At 42.4% G+C, this 14,537-nt stretch overlaps 1 protein-coding gene across 1 annotated transcript in view; it reads right to left on the bottom strand.

Annotated features, from left to right (window-relative positions):
• syde2 (synapse defective 1, Rho GTPase, homolog 2 (C. elegans)) overlaps positions 1 to 12,761 on the bottom strand; it is a 48,918-nt gene extending 36,157 nt beyond the window's left edge. The window contains exons 1-3 of the mRNA XM_037698012.1: positions 10,667 to 12,761; positions 533 to 837; positions 62 to 452 (exon numbers count right to left, since the gene is read on the bottom strand). Of these exons, the coding sequence (XP_037553940.1) occupies positions 62 to 452; positions 533 to 837; positions 10,667 to 12,578 (2,608 nt within the window). The 5' untranslated portion in view covers positions 12,579 to 12,761. The remainder of the gene's footprint in view (positions 1 to 61; positions 453 to 532; positions 838 to 10,666) is intronic.
• Between the last annotated feature and the right edge of the window lie 1,776 nt (positions 12,762 to 14,537).

Raw genomic sequence — 14,537 nt, 5'->3', positions numbered from 1 at the left:
GAGAAAAGTCATTGACAGTATTGGTAGAAAGAACAAAGAAAAAGGTTTTTTTTGTTCTTACCTGTAGGTTTGTTTGAGGAAAGGCTCCCTTCCTCTTGAGGTTTGCATGTGAGCATCTGTCTGTGCAGATGTACTGCCTCTGTGGAATGTGCAGCATTCCCCAGACCCCCGTCTCCTGAACCGCTGCTGAGGCTATCCACATGCCCCTCTGGTCCGCTGACACCCTCCAGGACCATGTTGTCTTGAACCACATCCACCCCCCTGCTGGGCCTCCTCTGGGACTCCGTTCGAGGCGGGACGAGTAGCCTAACGGAAGGTTGGCGAGACGTCCCTGGTTCATCATCCTCTGGGATTGGGTTGTACCAAATCTCTCCCTCGTCATCTGCGTCATTCTCTTCAGCTGGGTCCACGCTCCGAGGGTGAGGAGACACCTTAGCCTGACCAACAGTTACCTAGAACAAGGTAAAAACTCAATCAAACATATGTTTATCACTGTGTTGGGCTTCTGTCATCCTCAGCCGAAGAAGCTAACCTGAGGGAGCTGTAGATGAACTGGCCGAGGCGGTGCTACCCCTTGGTGTCTCAGGTGGTCCGGAGAGGGACTGGGAGGAGGCGGCAGCTGATGGAGACCCTGGCTGCCTTCCTCCTCAGCTCCCAGCACTCCCTGCAGCTCATCCCTGCTGAACTGACCCCTTCCCTGGGAGCTCTGCTGCAACCAGTTGCGCTTCTTTGAGACGGTGATGGTGGTGTGCTGCGGCCTCCATGAAGGCGCCTCATTGGATGATCTGCTCACCTCACGGCCATTTGCACACGGTGCTTGGAAATTCTCAATGAAAGCTGAGGGAGCAGTGGGAAGAAAAAGAAATCATGAGGGTTACATCATCATGCCAGGAGATAATAAAACAATTTGGTTGGGATATAAAAAAATACACCAATTATCAGGATGATCATAATTTTAGTAATTACTGACGTGAAACTGAATTACAGAATTGAATTCCTACTCTCTGCCTACTCAAGTAATGACAAGTTGAAGAAAACATCTGTATCAAGAACCCACAGTGAGGAAATAATAACTTTCTGGAATTATACTTTTAGACATCCAAATATAGTTTTTGCTCTCCAGTATTATAAAGTCACTAAACTTCACACTTTTCATCTTTGTCTTATTTAATTTAGATGTTTTATGACTTCTGGATGAATCATCACCATCTAATTTGAATCACCTACCATAATCCCCTCCAGCACTTTGACCTTTTGACTGCAAAGTCATCCCATTTTGATTCAACTTCAGGAATTTTTGGACTCTGAATCCAAAGGAGAAACAGGGATTTTGTGCACACATCCCTGTCACAACAGCTCAGAGAAAAGGGACAATAAACCACTGACATATAAAAAGCAGAGAGGGATGGAGACATGAGTGCAGCCAAGGACAATTTGTTTGTAGTATTAATAATACTTTATAGCACGGAAAAAGGTTATGAGGACAGAACCTACAGAAAAAGGGTCATTGCTGTCAAGTTGTCCTCTTATTTTGAAAACAGGATGTTCTTATATTAAGATTTGATGTCTTTCAAGGACACTCAATGTCCCCGTAAAAAAAGATTATTTGGTGAGGCTACAAGTGTCAAAGCTTTCCACTTGGATACAAAAAAGGCCACAAGGGTTCAGACCAGATGGGGGCAAATCAAAAAACAAGCATGTTTATGTGTGTGACAGAGAAAAGGCAGCGCTGAGAGAGGGCAGGGTCTTGCTCCAACTTGTAGAGCAAGCTCATATAAAAGACTGTTTTGATCCTCTCCAGCTCTCTGACAAGCCCCTCCACATGCTTTAATGCTTACTTCTCTTAGCAGGAAAATTATTTTTTCATACATACCAGGCTGTACACCAAATTACAGACCTAAGGGGTGGGGGGCATTTTCATTTTGTACGTCACAGCCTTAGGTACAGTGTTCGCTTGTGTGGCTGTGCCATAAAACAACGAGGAAAAGTCTCTTTTAAAGAATGACAGTAGAAATAATTACAATTACAGAGTATTGCGTTCATGCTTTTGTTCTACTTTTTTATTTTTATTCTTGCTGACTAAAACCTGAAAATGGGCGGCACAGTGGCGCAGTTGGTAGAGCTGCCGTCTCTCAGCGAGCAGAGTGTCGGATCAAATCCCGACCCGGGTCGTTCTGGGTGGAGTTTGCATGTTCTCTTTGTGAATGCGTGGATTTTCTCCGGGTACTAAAGTTTCCGACCAAAAACATGCATGTTAGGCTAATTGGTACCGTATTTTTTGGCCTATAAGTCTAATTTTTTTTTGCGTAATTTGCATACCCTGCGACTTATACGACAAAGCAACTTATTTATGTTTTTTTGCTATATTTATAAACCAATTTATGGCTGAGATATGACCATTTTCATTCATTCTGACTGAACATATTGAACACTACCATTTTCAGCTGCTGGATGGCACTTGAGAAGTATAGCATGCCGTCGTGTCATGTAATAGGTAAAAATGGCTATTAATGACACAATCTGCTTGCCACAGACTGACAACATCACCCAGCTTGCCTGGAGCAACCGTCAAATCAGCTTCATTTCGCTGCGCCGCCCTGGCGAAATGCAACTAATTTGACCATTGAAATGCATTTATTAAGTAAAAGTTCAACTGAGACACACCTTTGCTATAAAGTCAAGTAAACAAATAATTTGTTTTTAGTTTGTTATCTTGTTAAATTTTCGAAGAAATGCACAGCGAGTCCACCCATGCACGCTCCTGCGACCACTATTTGGCAGCCAATCGATTTTTTTGGCACAACACCGGCCCACATTTCCGGGTTGTCAGTGGTGACGCATAAACGCGACAGAGGATGAAACCTGAAAGTGGTACAATGCCAGTAGATAAGTTTCAAAACATTATCCAGGTAACTTCTTCATCTTTCTTCTACTACAACTTTATTGGTCTTTTTAGAGATGCCAATCTCTTGCAAGGCGGCTAGTTGTGCAAGATGTTAGTTATTATGCTGTATACTTCAGCTTTCAACTACAAAAACAGCATTCCTGATCCCAAAAGTTTAAACCGCCACAGCCTCTTTAACATCTGCTTCATTTCAACTAGAACATGACCACAACACTGACAGGGTATTTTTTTAATGTATTTCATCTTTTCTGCTTTGCTTAGTTTTTCAGAGGGTTTAGATTCAGAACCTGAGCAGCTATTTGTATCATGCTGGATTTGAGGCATTTGAAGACCTTTGATATTATTTTTTTGCCCTGTTTAAAATGGAAAAATGTTGCTGGTGGTTTATCAAGTCTTGAGTTGCTGTGTGGGCCTGAGCTGCCAAGATCTGCTCATCTGCTGTGCTCTGGTTTCATCTCTTCTGCCTTGACTGGATTTTATAACCTTTTCAACGCTGGCAATAAGTAGTGCAAAACTTAGTTATGAGGAGAGAACCTACAGAAGGAAAGAAAATGGGTAATTGTTGTAAAGTTGTCCACTTTTTGGAGAACAATGATGTTCAAATTTGAAGATTTTTTTAGCCTGCCATTGATAACTTGCGGCAAATCTTGTTTTATTTTATTATTATTTTTAACTGCAAAACTAAAACAGTGGCTGAAATTTCAAGCAGATTTCAGGGGTTTGCAAAAATCAGCAAAAAGGTCCAAGGCTAACGGTGCTGCCAAGCTTCAGCAAGCAGGAAGAGAGACAAGGTGGTTGTATGGAGTTGTTATCAACATGCCGACTTCTCCAAGGGGTCTTTCATGAGTGCAAAAGGATGCATGTTCTGACACGAACAGCATTCCAGATCCCAGATCCAGATTTACTGCCTCACTGCTGTCTCCCTCCACCGTCACACTCTTTCACGGGAGAAGCAGCTTCCAAAACAAACAGCAGGCCACAGGCAGACCCTAATGAGGGAGATTTTAGCTTTTTCATTTATTTATTTTTTGTCTTTGAAAACAAGGAATTTATTGGGCAACTTTCCTTAAAAATGCCCAAGAACTTGCCCAACTTGGGTAAATAAAATGTAAGATGTATTTGAAAACTGAATCAAAGTGATGTTTTCTTAAAGGTAAATCCACAAAGGGATAATAAAAGAAAACAAAAGCATGAAATTATTTTTCTGAAGAAAAATGCAGGGTGAGGTTGATCTACAAAGAACTGATGAAATAATTTGGTTATTAGTAGTTTTTATTTTATGTATAAAAAGGTAAACAAGACTAAATAATTTTCTCAGAACAAAATAATGGTTTTAAAATCCTATAATATTAATTTTATATAATTATTTTATATAAATGCAGTAAAAACACACTTTAAGTTTGTGTATATTGAACCAAACTGGGTTATACGTCACATTTTTCTCCATTTATGCAGGATCATAGCAAACACATCACAATAAGGACGTCAACACCTCTGAAGTGTTAAAGAAAGGGATCAAATACAGGTGCATCTAAAAAATGTAGATCATTAGATTCAATCATTTCAGACAGTGTGCAGCACGGTGGCACAACTGGTAGAGCTGCTGCCTCTCAGCAAGCTGACATGGTTCAAATCCCGGACCAGGGGCCTTTCTGGGTGGAGTTTGCATGTTCTCTCTGTGCATGCGTGGGTTTTCTCCAGGTTCTCCGGTTTCCTCCCACAGACCAAAACATGCATGTTAGGCTGATTGGTAACTTTAAATTGTCCCTAGGTGTGAGTGAGAGAGTGAATGGTTGTTTGTCTCGTTTGTCTCTATGTGTCCCTGTGATGGACTTGCGACCCGTCCAGGGTGTACCCCGCCCCTCGCACAGTGATTGCTGGACATGGGCACCAGCGACCCCCGTGACCCAAAATGGAATAAACGGGTAAAGATAATGGATGGATGGATGATAGTCTATGTTTTTAAGATGCATCTGTATTACAAAAGAAAAAGAAGACGAAACCATTAATATTACAAATATCTAAAATCACTTTCTTTATGTCGGCCATGTTGAGCAAATAAATGCTGTCTTTGACTGTATGTATGCCAAAACGTATAGCAGCTTTACTTTGATTCAAACATGCGCTCAGTAACCCACACCTCTGACCTTAAAGGTAACAGATGGCCAAAGCAAACAATACAGAGCTGCACCTCTTTGTCAGAAAATTAAGAAACAAAAGAGAGAAAAGAGAGAAGTGCACAGATGGGGACTGTTTTGCTTTATAAAGCTATCAGTAAAAAAAAGCTGGATGTGACGTAGAACTCCACCATGTGAGGCTAATAGTAGATATTTATGTCCAAGTTCTGTGAGCAGCCAAACAAAACCCGTGATCCTCTTTCCCATAGATGTCTAATTTCAATTCTGAATATCTCTTTTCTTACAGAGGCTCCTACGTTGATAAGGGCGAAACACACGTCAGCTAGTCTTCTCCTCCGCTCAAACAAAAGTTTGTTGTGTACACAGAGTTTCTGAGCTCCTCTTTGAAGGAATCTTTTTGCTGTGTGCCATACATTCCTGTTGACACTCATTCATATGCTAATGAGGATTCTCCATGTAGATTTTTCTTTTCACATCGGGACAGAGCAGAGATCGCTCGGGGTTACATCACATGTCAACACTTGCATCCCACTGAGGCATACTGGCAACACTGCCTGACACTTCCTCCTCCATATGTTGGCTAGAAACCCAAATTCTTTACTAAGATGAAGTTCTTTCTCAATTCTCCCGTTATCTGTTTGGTTAAAAATAAAGAAAGGGGACAGAGCATGGATCAAATGGAAGCAAGCAACAAAAAAAATCAATTGATGTACTTTAAGAACTTACACAAAAAGGGCCATTTGATACTGATAATCACTATTCTAGTCTTTTCACCTCACTTTGCAGATACTATCAAGTGACTCATGCATCTCATAAAACCATCCTGGTACGAACCCTGATGCCTCAGATTTCTCCTCCATCATCTGATCTCTTTAGAGAAACTCATCCTAATAAATATGTCCTGGTAGACATACAAGACAAGACAAATCGTTGTGCCTCCACCCTTAGTTGTGCATTTATGGGGGAGGAAAAACACACAAAACAATAAAGACAAATAAAAAGGTAGCTAAGTAACAAGCAGAAACCAAATGCCACAACCTCCTGACAGGGTTTGACCACAGTCCAGGAGGATTCGATTACACCTGAGCTCACAACTGCAGCAGGAATCCACCAAACAATCCAATATTAATGATTAAATGTCAGGAGACGCTGACTGAACCTAAAATGTTTTTCATCCTGAAAATGAAACGGTTAGCTTGAGTTAAACTTGTATCTCTTTGCTTGCAGACATTTAAATCTGAATTTTCTAAAATTGTATTAATAAGCTTAGCGTATTTTCCGCTGTAAACGTCGCACCGCCCTATAAGTCGCATCAGTCCAAATATGTCTAAAGTGGAAAAATCCATAAATGTTTTGCCGTATACGTTGCATCTATTATAAGTCACTGATGATGCATCGCATTTGTTACCCATCACCGATGACCACCTGGAAATGTGGGCCGGTGTTGTGCCATAATTCGATGGGCTGCCAAATGTTGACCGCGGGGGCGTGCATGGGAGGACTTTTTACAATAATTTAACAAGATTAACACTTAAAAACAATTATGTGTTTGCTCAAAATTATAGTAAAGGTGTGTCTCAGTCTAACTTTTGTTTAATAAATGCACTTTGATGGTCAAATCAGCTGCATTTTCAAAAGCCGATACGCGGAAACATGAACGTGCAGAGGGACAAGTCGCTGTTTCATTTCTTCTAAATTTAACAAGATAAGCACCTAAAACAATGTGTTAGCTCAAGTTTATAATAAAAGGTGTGTCTCAGTTGAACTTTTACTTAATAAATGCACTTCAATGGTCAAATTAGCTGCATTTCGCCCGGGCGGCACAGCAAAGTGAAGCGGATTTGACAGTTGCTCCAGGCAAACGACGGTGTCAGTCTATGCCAAGACGACTGTGTCATTAATAGCCACTTTTACCTATTACATGACACAACAGTATGCCACACTACTTGAGTGCCATCTAATGGCTAAAAATGGTAGTGTTCAATTCAAAAAGCGTTCAATACAAAAACAACTGGACTTTATTTGGAACAGAAGACGTTTCGCGCCTCATCCGAGGAGCTTTCTCAATTCAATATTGTTCAATATTAGTATAGTGTTCAATATTTTCAGTTAGAATGAATGAAAACAGTCATATCTCAAACAAAAAAATTGGTTTATAAATAAGGGGAAAATCAATAAATGTGTCACTTTGGCGTATAAGTCGCAGGGCATGCAAATTATGCAAAAAACTGTGACTTACAGGACAAAAAATATGGTAGTTTAGTTGAAAACAAGGGGGAAACAAAGCTGCAACTAAATGCAATGAAATTTACTTTTAGCAGATTTGTTTTTTTTTCCCATCAGAGTTGAAAAAAAATACCTTTATTATGATTTCAAAAATATCTTCTATCTGTGAATCAGTTGACAAAGAATTTCAGGTTTTAAACATGAAATTATATATTTTTTTCCAGTTAAGCTTTTCTTTACATAAATGCAAAACATGTCCAAGGGATAATACGGTCATTTTAAAGTGATATTCTGTCATACCGTTTGCTAATGTTAGCACCTTATGAGCTGTGGCATAACTGCAGACCAGACGGTTTCCTCTGTGTTTTGTGTTTGCGTTTTAGTAAAAGTATTATTAAATTTTCATTTCCACAACTCGTCGTTTGTTAGCCTAATTTTGAAACATTAGACAAAACTAAACAAATCACCTCTCCTTGTAATCAGACTTTTTCATTAGGCTAACTAAATTAAGTGAAGCAGCAGCTGGGAGTAGTTTCAAATGTGAAAAACAGATGTGGCTGTTAATCAGTGTTAACCTTAGTAACACATGCCTGCCAGCACGCTCACGGCTCCAACACATTCAAACAAAAAATGTAAATATCTAAATGGTTAAACTTCAACATATGCACATGCACAAAGACTGTGGAAGTGTGCCTATGTGCAGAATATTTCCCAAACGTTCAGCATGCACACAAGGAGAAATACTCCAAAGTGATATACAGTAGTCCCTCGCTACTTTGCTGTTTGACTGTCGGGGACTCGTTCTTTTGCGGTTTTTCAACGATTGTCAACTTTAACATTACTTGCACGATTAGGACGGTGCAGATAAAAAGTTAACGAAAAACTTTGGACAGGTGATGACATTTTGTAGTTTTCTTTCAGTAAGACTACACTGTAATGCCTGTCCAAAATGACTACATTACCCAGAATCCAACAGTGCTTCCAGACGCTGCTTTCTACCGAAATGGAGGGAAAGTTTTGATCCAATCTGAACCTACCTAAAAAGTTTGATCCTTATTCATAGTGACTTCGGGGCTCAGTGGATGCAGAGAGCCGTACGGAACCGGACCAGAACTGGACCAGAACTGATGAGTTCCTCATAAAATTTTGCAGTACTGTAGCTACTGTGCAGTACATATACGTATGTTGTTAAAATTGCATAGGTTTAAGAGTTTAGAACATTGCAAGAGTGTGGGAAAGGGTTCTAAAACCTTTAAATATATATAAATACTAAAATAAATATAGCGTTTCTACTTTGCGGTTTTTCACTTTTTCAAGTGGAGGTGTCCGGAACGTAACTCTTGCGATAATCGAGGGATTACTGTAATTCCACACCCTCTGATTAAATAACAAGTTAGGGTAGAAACATATGAAATCAAATTTTGCTAAGCTAAATTGTTTCTTTCACGACTTTAAAATGAAGTTCAATTCCCAAACAACACTCAATGGGCAAAACAAGTCTGTGTTCAGAAGGCTAATAATATTAAAAAGCTGCATGAATAAAGTGAAACATAATGCTTAACCCAAGCCAAGCAATTTGAGCTTTAGAGAACTTTGTCCTTTTTCCTCCCTAAATGGCTCTTTGTAAAGTGTTAAGAGCCTCACAGTGGCATGATAAGCCCAGGGCTGACCTTAATGAATACTTAATCACCTTTGATTTTGTTCAGTCATGGTGGGGAATTGAGTGACAACGCAAACAAGTTAAACAACAGCAATGGCATCCAAAAAATTCCATCCCAAGTCTCTTTAAAATGCTGGTTACCATGGAGCTGTCAGGAGCAAATGACTGGGGAGGAAGGCGACATGACAGTATAGCCCCCCCTACTCAAACAAAACACACACCACAACCACAGAAAGTTACTGCCCTGGCGTCTCTCCTGGTTCAGATTCCTCTGGCTAAAGCTGTGGAACAGTTCAGTGGAGACTACGAGCAGGGAAAGCTATAACTGGGGAAAAAATGAGAATAAGAATTGGTGTGAATGCATGGAAACTACCAAGTTCTGATTTTTTACTGAACTAAAAGGTGGTTGAAGGTAAAAGTGGAGCAATAAGAAGGTCAACAGTGGCGATAAATCTTTCTCTGCCACATAATCCCAGTGATCTGTTTCTAACAGTGCAGCACTGATAACAGGCTGGGCACACAATAATTCATCTGTGTACTGCCGTGAACACTGTCACAACAACTCACAGACATGCTGGTACTCACAGATACACAATTTTACATACACATTACTTTAGGAGGCCAGACAACTGGTGGTAAAATGAAGAATGGTACTGTTTTGATTCATAGAACAAGGGTATTTCTTCATTCTGTGCAACAAACACAGTTCCTGATTCTTATAATTGAACTGGCTGAATTTTTTATGAGATTAAATCAAATCAGAATGGATAAAATACTACTTTGTTTTTAGCAAAAATATCTGAATAGCTTTCAAAATTTCAAGAATGATCTTTTAGTATGAACTCTTCAGCCAACACAACAATTACTTTTTTTTTTTTTTACTTCTAAACTTGCTCTTTTCCTATGGTATGGAATTTTATGGGGGCCAAGATGGGGTAGAGGCAGGGCAGCCGACCCGGGACCTGAAAGTCCAGGTTGCCCCAGCCTGTCCCACATGTGACGTCTCTGAGCAAGACACCTACTCTCCAATTGCTCCCCAGGTGCTTACATAGCTGCCCACTGCTCCACCTGGGTGTATCCCAGGTGTGATGAGTTAAATGCAGAGAACCAATTTTGCCATTGTATGGGAACATACAATGATGACAACACATAGCACTTTACTTTTACTTTACTTTATACAGGTAGTTGAAATCCAACCTAAACAGTTTTTTTTCTGACAGCATGTCACTTTTTACCCACTGTGGTCTCATGATACAGACATTTTCATGTCTTCACACACGGTTGCAAACAAACCATCAAAACATAAGTAGAAAAACATTTGCATGTTGCTCACATTCGGGCAATGTGTTGTTACTCAACATACAAGCCCCCACCACCATCACCACAAAGACCACTCTAACAGGAGAGCGAGTTAGTTGTTACTGATCTACGCTGTGAGTAATCTGCTCTACAAACTGGCGTGTGATTAATTTAGTGTTAAAATGCACCTAAATTAGTGTGAAGGACAGAAACCCGCCACCCGCTATAGCATCTTTCAAATAGAAAGCAAGAGGTCTGAGATGTCTCGTCCCTTTGCTTTGCATCCAGCAGAGGAGGAGTGCAGGATGAACCGCCACCAGACGAAGTTTACTACAAGTGGAAGTGGATGACAACAATCAGACGAGGAGGAAGAAGGATGAGGGGTCTCTGGTTTAGAGGATGCCCTGGAGTTGAAGCCACATCGTGTAGCCTTCCTACCTGGCTGCAGCTGTCTTGGTGTTTTCACTGTGGATGACTTGGTCTTGACAGATTTACCACCACGGACACATGTCTGGGTCCCTGGTCTGAGGTTAGCCTGAAGAGAGGCCCGGTCCTGAGTCTGGCCTCCACCGCGAGGCAAAGACGAGCCTTCAATGCGCTGTTTCATCTCAGACGACAGCAAGCGACCCTTGTGCATCCACTCCTGCATCTTGTTGACGGTGACTCCGTGGGCTTTGTTGGCCGAGTTAACGACCTGCGTTCGGACATCAGCCTGTTCCTGCTTGGTCTCCTGATCTTGATGTGTTGCTAATACCTCTGTGTTGCTGTCAGAGGAACCCGTGAGGCTGTTAACCGAGCTGCTGCTCTCATTGAGCTGCTCAGCTTGGTCCTCCTCACCTCCAGCACCTCGTAGCTCCTCACTGCTGATGCCGCTGCAAAGAACATACGGTTCAGGCAGCCCTTCGGCTTTTGTGACCACAGCCTTTAATGTCTCTGAAGCTCCTTTATCATCATAGGCTTCTGTCTGGACAGGAGATGTGGGTTTGCTTTGATACCTGATAGCTCCATCACTTGCAGAGCGCAACATTGTGGGCCGTATGGTCAAAGACAGATTGCTCATGCTCTTACTAGTCAACCTAGACTTTGACTCTAGGTTCCCAGTGAGGCAGAGAAGGAGCGATTCAGTGTCAGATCCATGCTGAGAACTGTGGTTGCCTCCTGATGACCAGGAGTCGCTGTCAACATTTTTGACAGACAACCTGGAGCACAAGCTGTCCCTTGAGTGGCTACTACAGGAAGAGGTGGCTTGCTGTGCCGCTAAATCTTCTCCAATCTGCTGGAAATCTAAGCTGATATCATTCATGGCATTGATAAGGAGGTAGTAAGCCTCTTGCAGCTGGTTTCGGAGCCTGTCTGTTTCATGGGCGCTATTACAGTTAATCACCTGCCCTTTATCCTGACCAGGTTCTTCAATATCTTCCCTATCAACGTTAGTTTTTGGTCTAGCTGTTTCATAGAAGGGTAAAATTTCATTATCATAGTAATCATCATCTTCACTATCTAAAGGGTATCTGTGGGACCCCTGTGTGGAGCACAAAGATGTCCTTTTAATATCACAAATTTGTAACTCAGTAGGGAAAAATGGACTCTGAGGACTGCCTGCTGTTTCTCTAGTGTCCCCTAAACAGTCAGGTCCATAGCTCTCAATGTTTCTTATTACAACACTTTCCTCTGCGCTTACTGCACACTTTGGATACACAGCCGCTGCGCAACTTGGAGAATTTGTCTCCAAAGTTGGACCGCTGTCAAAAGTCCAGTTGGACCTGCTTTCCTGTCCAGCCCCCACAGTTCCTGCCATGTGGGACAATCCTCTGAGCTCTGTCCCCGCACCGACACAGCTCGCTGCGGGTGTGAGGGCCCCTGGGTGTTGCGCCTGTACCTGCGCTCGCTCCAGCACATGACAGGAACTGTCCCCGAACCCGATGGAGTCCCCGACGCTGCGCTGCCTCGGCACCGAAACGAAGTGTTTCATCTGGACATAGGGGCTCCCCGCTGCGGCTCCGGGCCCCCGGTGGCCCCTGCTTTCCTCCCTAAACGCGTTTTGCGCATCTGTTCGACGCGAAGCGACTGCCGCGCAGCGCTCCGGAACCACCGTGACCCCCTCTGCTTCCACACAATTCTCGTACGTACTCATTCTCTCAGCCGTCAAATCCATCCCTGTGAGCACAACTACCCGCAGAGCCTCGTCCAGGTCTCGCTGCGTCTGCAAAACTTTTTCTTTACCTCCTCGGCTCCCGTTGGCCGCCGCAGCAGATCCGAATCCACCGCCGCAGCCGCCGAGCGTCGCTCCTTTTTTGGTCTTTTTCCCCCGGAGTTTCGCTAGTAAAGTCCTCCGCAGAGGATCAGCCATTCCCTTCCTGTCCCCCCCGTCCAGATGTAGCTTCTCCCGGTGTCTTTCAGCACGTTGGCTCCGGAAGGGAAGGACCGAGAAGCTTGTCCCCGGTCAAAGCTCGCGGAGCGGACGGGCTGCTCTCCATTCTCCGCTGTCACCTCTCCACTGCTCCACTGCTCCACCCCTCCCCGTCCTGCTTTCTCTCTCTCTGTGTTATGCACGCGCATGCACAGACACACACTCCTCTATTCTCCCTCCTCTCTAGCGCCGCGCCTCCTCGTGTTTGCAGCTCAGATGTTTGAAATATTTCCTTGGTTCAAAGTCCACACAGATTTTGAGTTTGAGTTGGGTTTGAAAAAAAAAAAGAGAGAGAGAGAGAGAGAGAGAGAGAACAACAGTACTTATTTAAAGCCACTTATTGCAATCTCATGAAGACCAGATCCAAAAAACACACACACACAAAAACAAGTGGGAAACATCTGCACATCAAGGTCAAGGTGTCTTTATTGTCATTCACATGTGTCACATGATGTGGAGCAAAAGTTACATCCAACAAAATACAAATTGTAAAGAAAAACAGTAATAAGATCCAAGATATGAACTAAGAAATACGCTAAACTTAGAATACGCTAAGCACCAATAGTACAAAACAATGCACCAAACAGCAGCACGAACATGAGTCTGTGTGAGCAGATGAGGACGAATGAACACAGCAGCATGAAAATAAATCAGCAGCATGAGATCAGCATCATGGATAGTCAGCAGCACATAACCAGGTAGCATTACAGTATTCTGCCTGAGGGGAGCGGGGCAAAAAGTGTGTGTGCTGGGTGAGTGGGGTCCTTCATGATGCAGGTGGCCCTCTTCCTTTATTTAGGCAGTCAAAATGGCTGAAAATAGGTCACCCATTATGGGGACACCGCCTTTTGGCATCAAGAAGTCAGATTTTTTTTTAATGTATTTGTATTTACGCTCAGATTTGTTGAGTAAATAATGCATCTTTAGTTACTTTGTTTACATTGAGTGCGTACCTGCATTTCAGAATTGCATGTTGATTTTATCTGAAGAACTGCTGGAGTAAAAGAACTTTCAAACAAGCTTAGGTCGGAAAACCTTTTATATGTTTGATTTCTTACTTTGCAACGAGTACCTTTTTAACTTTCAGCCTACCAGTATATGATTTTTAAATAACAAAGTGTCTGAACACAGTTCATTTACAGACAGGGGACAGATTATGTTTTCTTACAACCAAACTCAGAGGTCAAAGTGGATGCAAATTCAGCCACTTGATCAAAACAGCTACTTTATTGTCCCTGGCGTGACTCTAAAAAATGGTTTAGAGAGCAGTGAAGCTGCACTTTAAATTACCGTTGCTGTTAAAGCATTTCAGCAAACAGCTGCGAGAACAATCTTCATCTCAGGGGGAAATATGTGCCTAACTCTCTGCTGAGAGAGAACGCCAGAAAAATGTCTGCCTCAGCAGGAAACAGTAAGGAGGATGGTCATTAACTACCCACACGTTCACTTTACATCATCTTTGACTTTTTCCAAACGATCAGGATTTTGTCTGTCACGGGGAATTAGTCTCCTCAAACTTTAATCTTTATTACTGCTTGCACTAAGGCCAATTTATATCCCCTTTGGTGAAAACTAGAACCTAAAAAGCACGGCCTTCATGATGGATCACAGTGACACTTTCATCTGAAGTGTATCTCGACTAATCCTGTCATTTCTTGACCTTGCACATGACCCCTGTCCCTGCTTGTAGCACAGCCGGAAGCTTCGAGAGCATCCGAGACGGCGGGGAATGGAATGGAGCACGTTTTACTTGATTTTTTTAAACTGTTTGCTGTTGCTTAGAATGAGCTGCTGAAAAGCTGCAGTGGGTGTGAGTGCACATGCGCACTGTATACCCCTTCAGTGCTCGCACACCAACACACACTCCGATTCAATCTGTACTCCTCTTGGCTGTCTGTT

Source organism: Nematolebias whitei, chromosome 3 (genome assembly GCF_014905685.2).
Source record: "Nematolebias whitei isolate Nwh7 chromosome 3, NemWhi1, whole genome shotgun sequence".
Classification (NCBI taxonomy): domain Eukaryota; kingdom Metazoa; phylum Chordata; class Actinopteri; order Cyprinodontiformes; family Rivulidae; genus Nematolebias; species Nematolebias whitei.
This window is presented reverse-complemented; position numbering and strand designations above follow the sequence as displayed.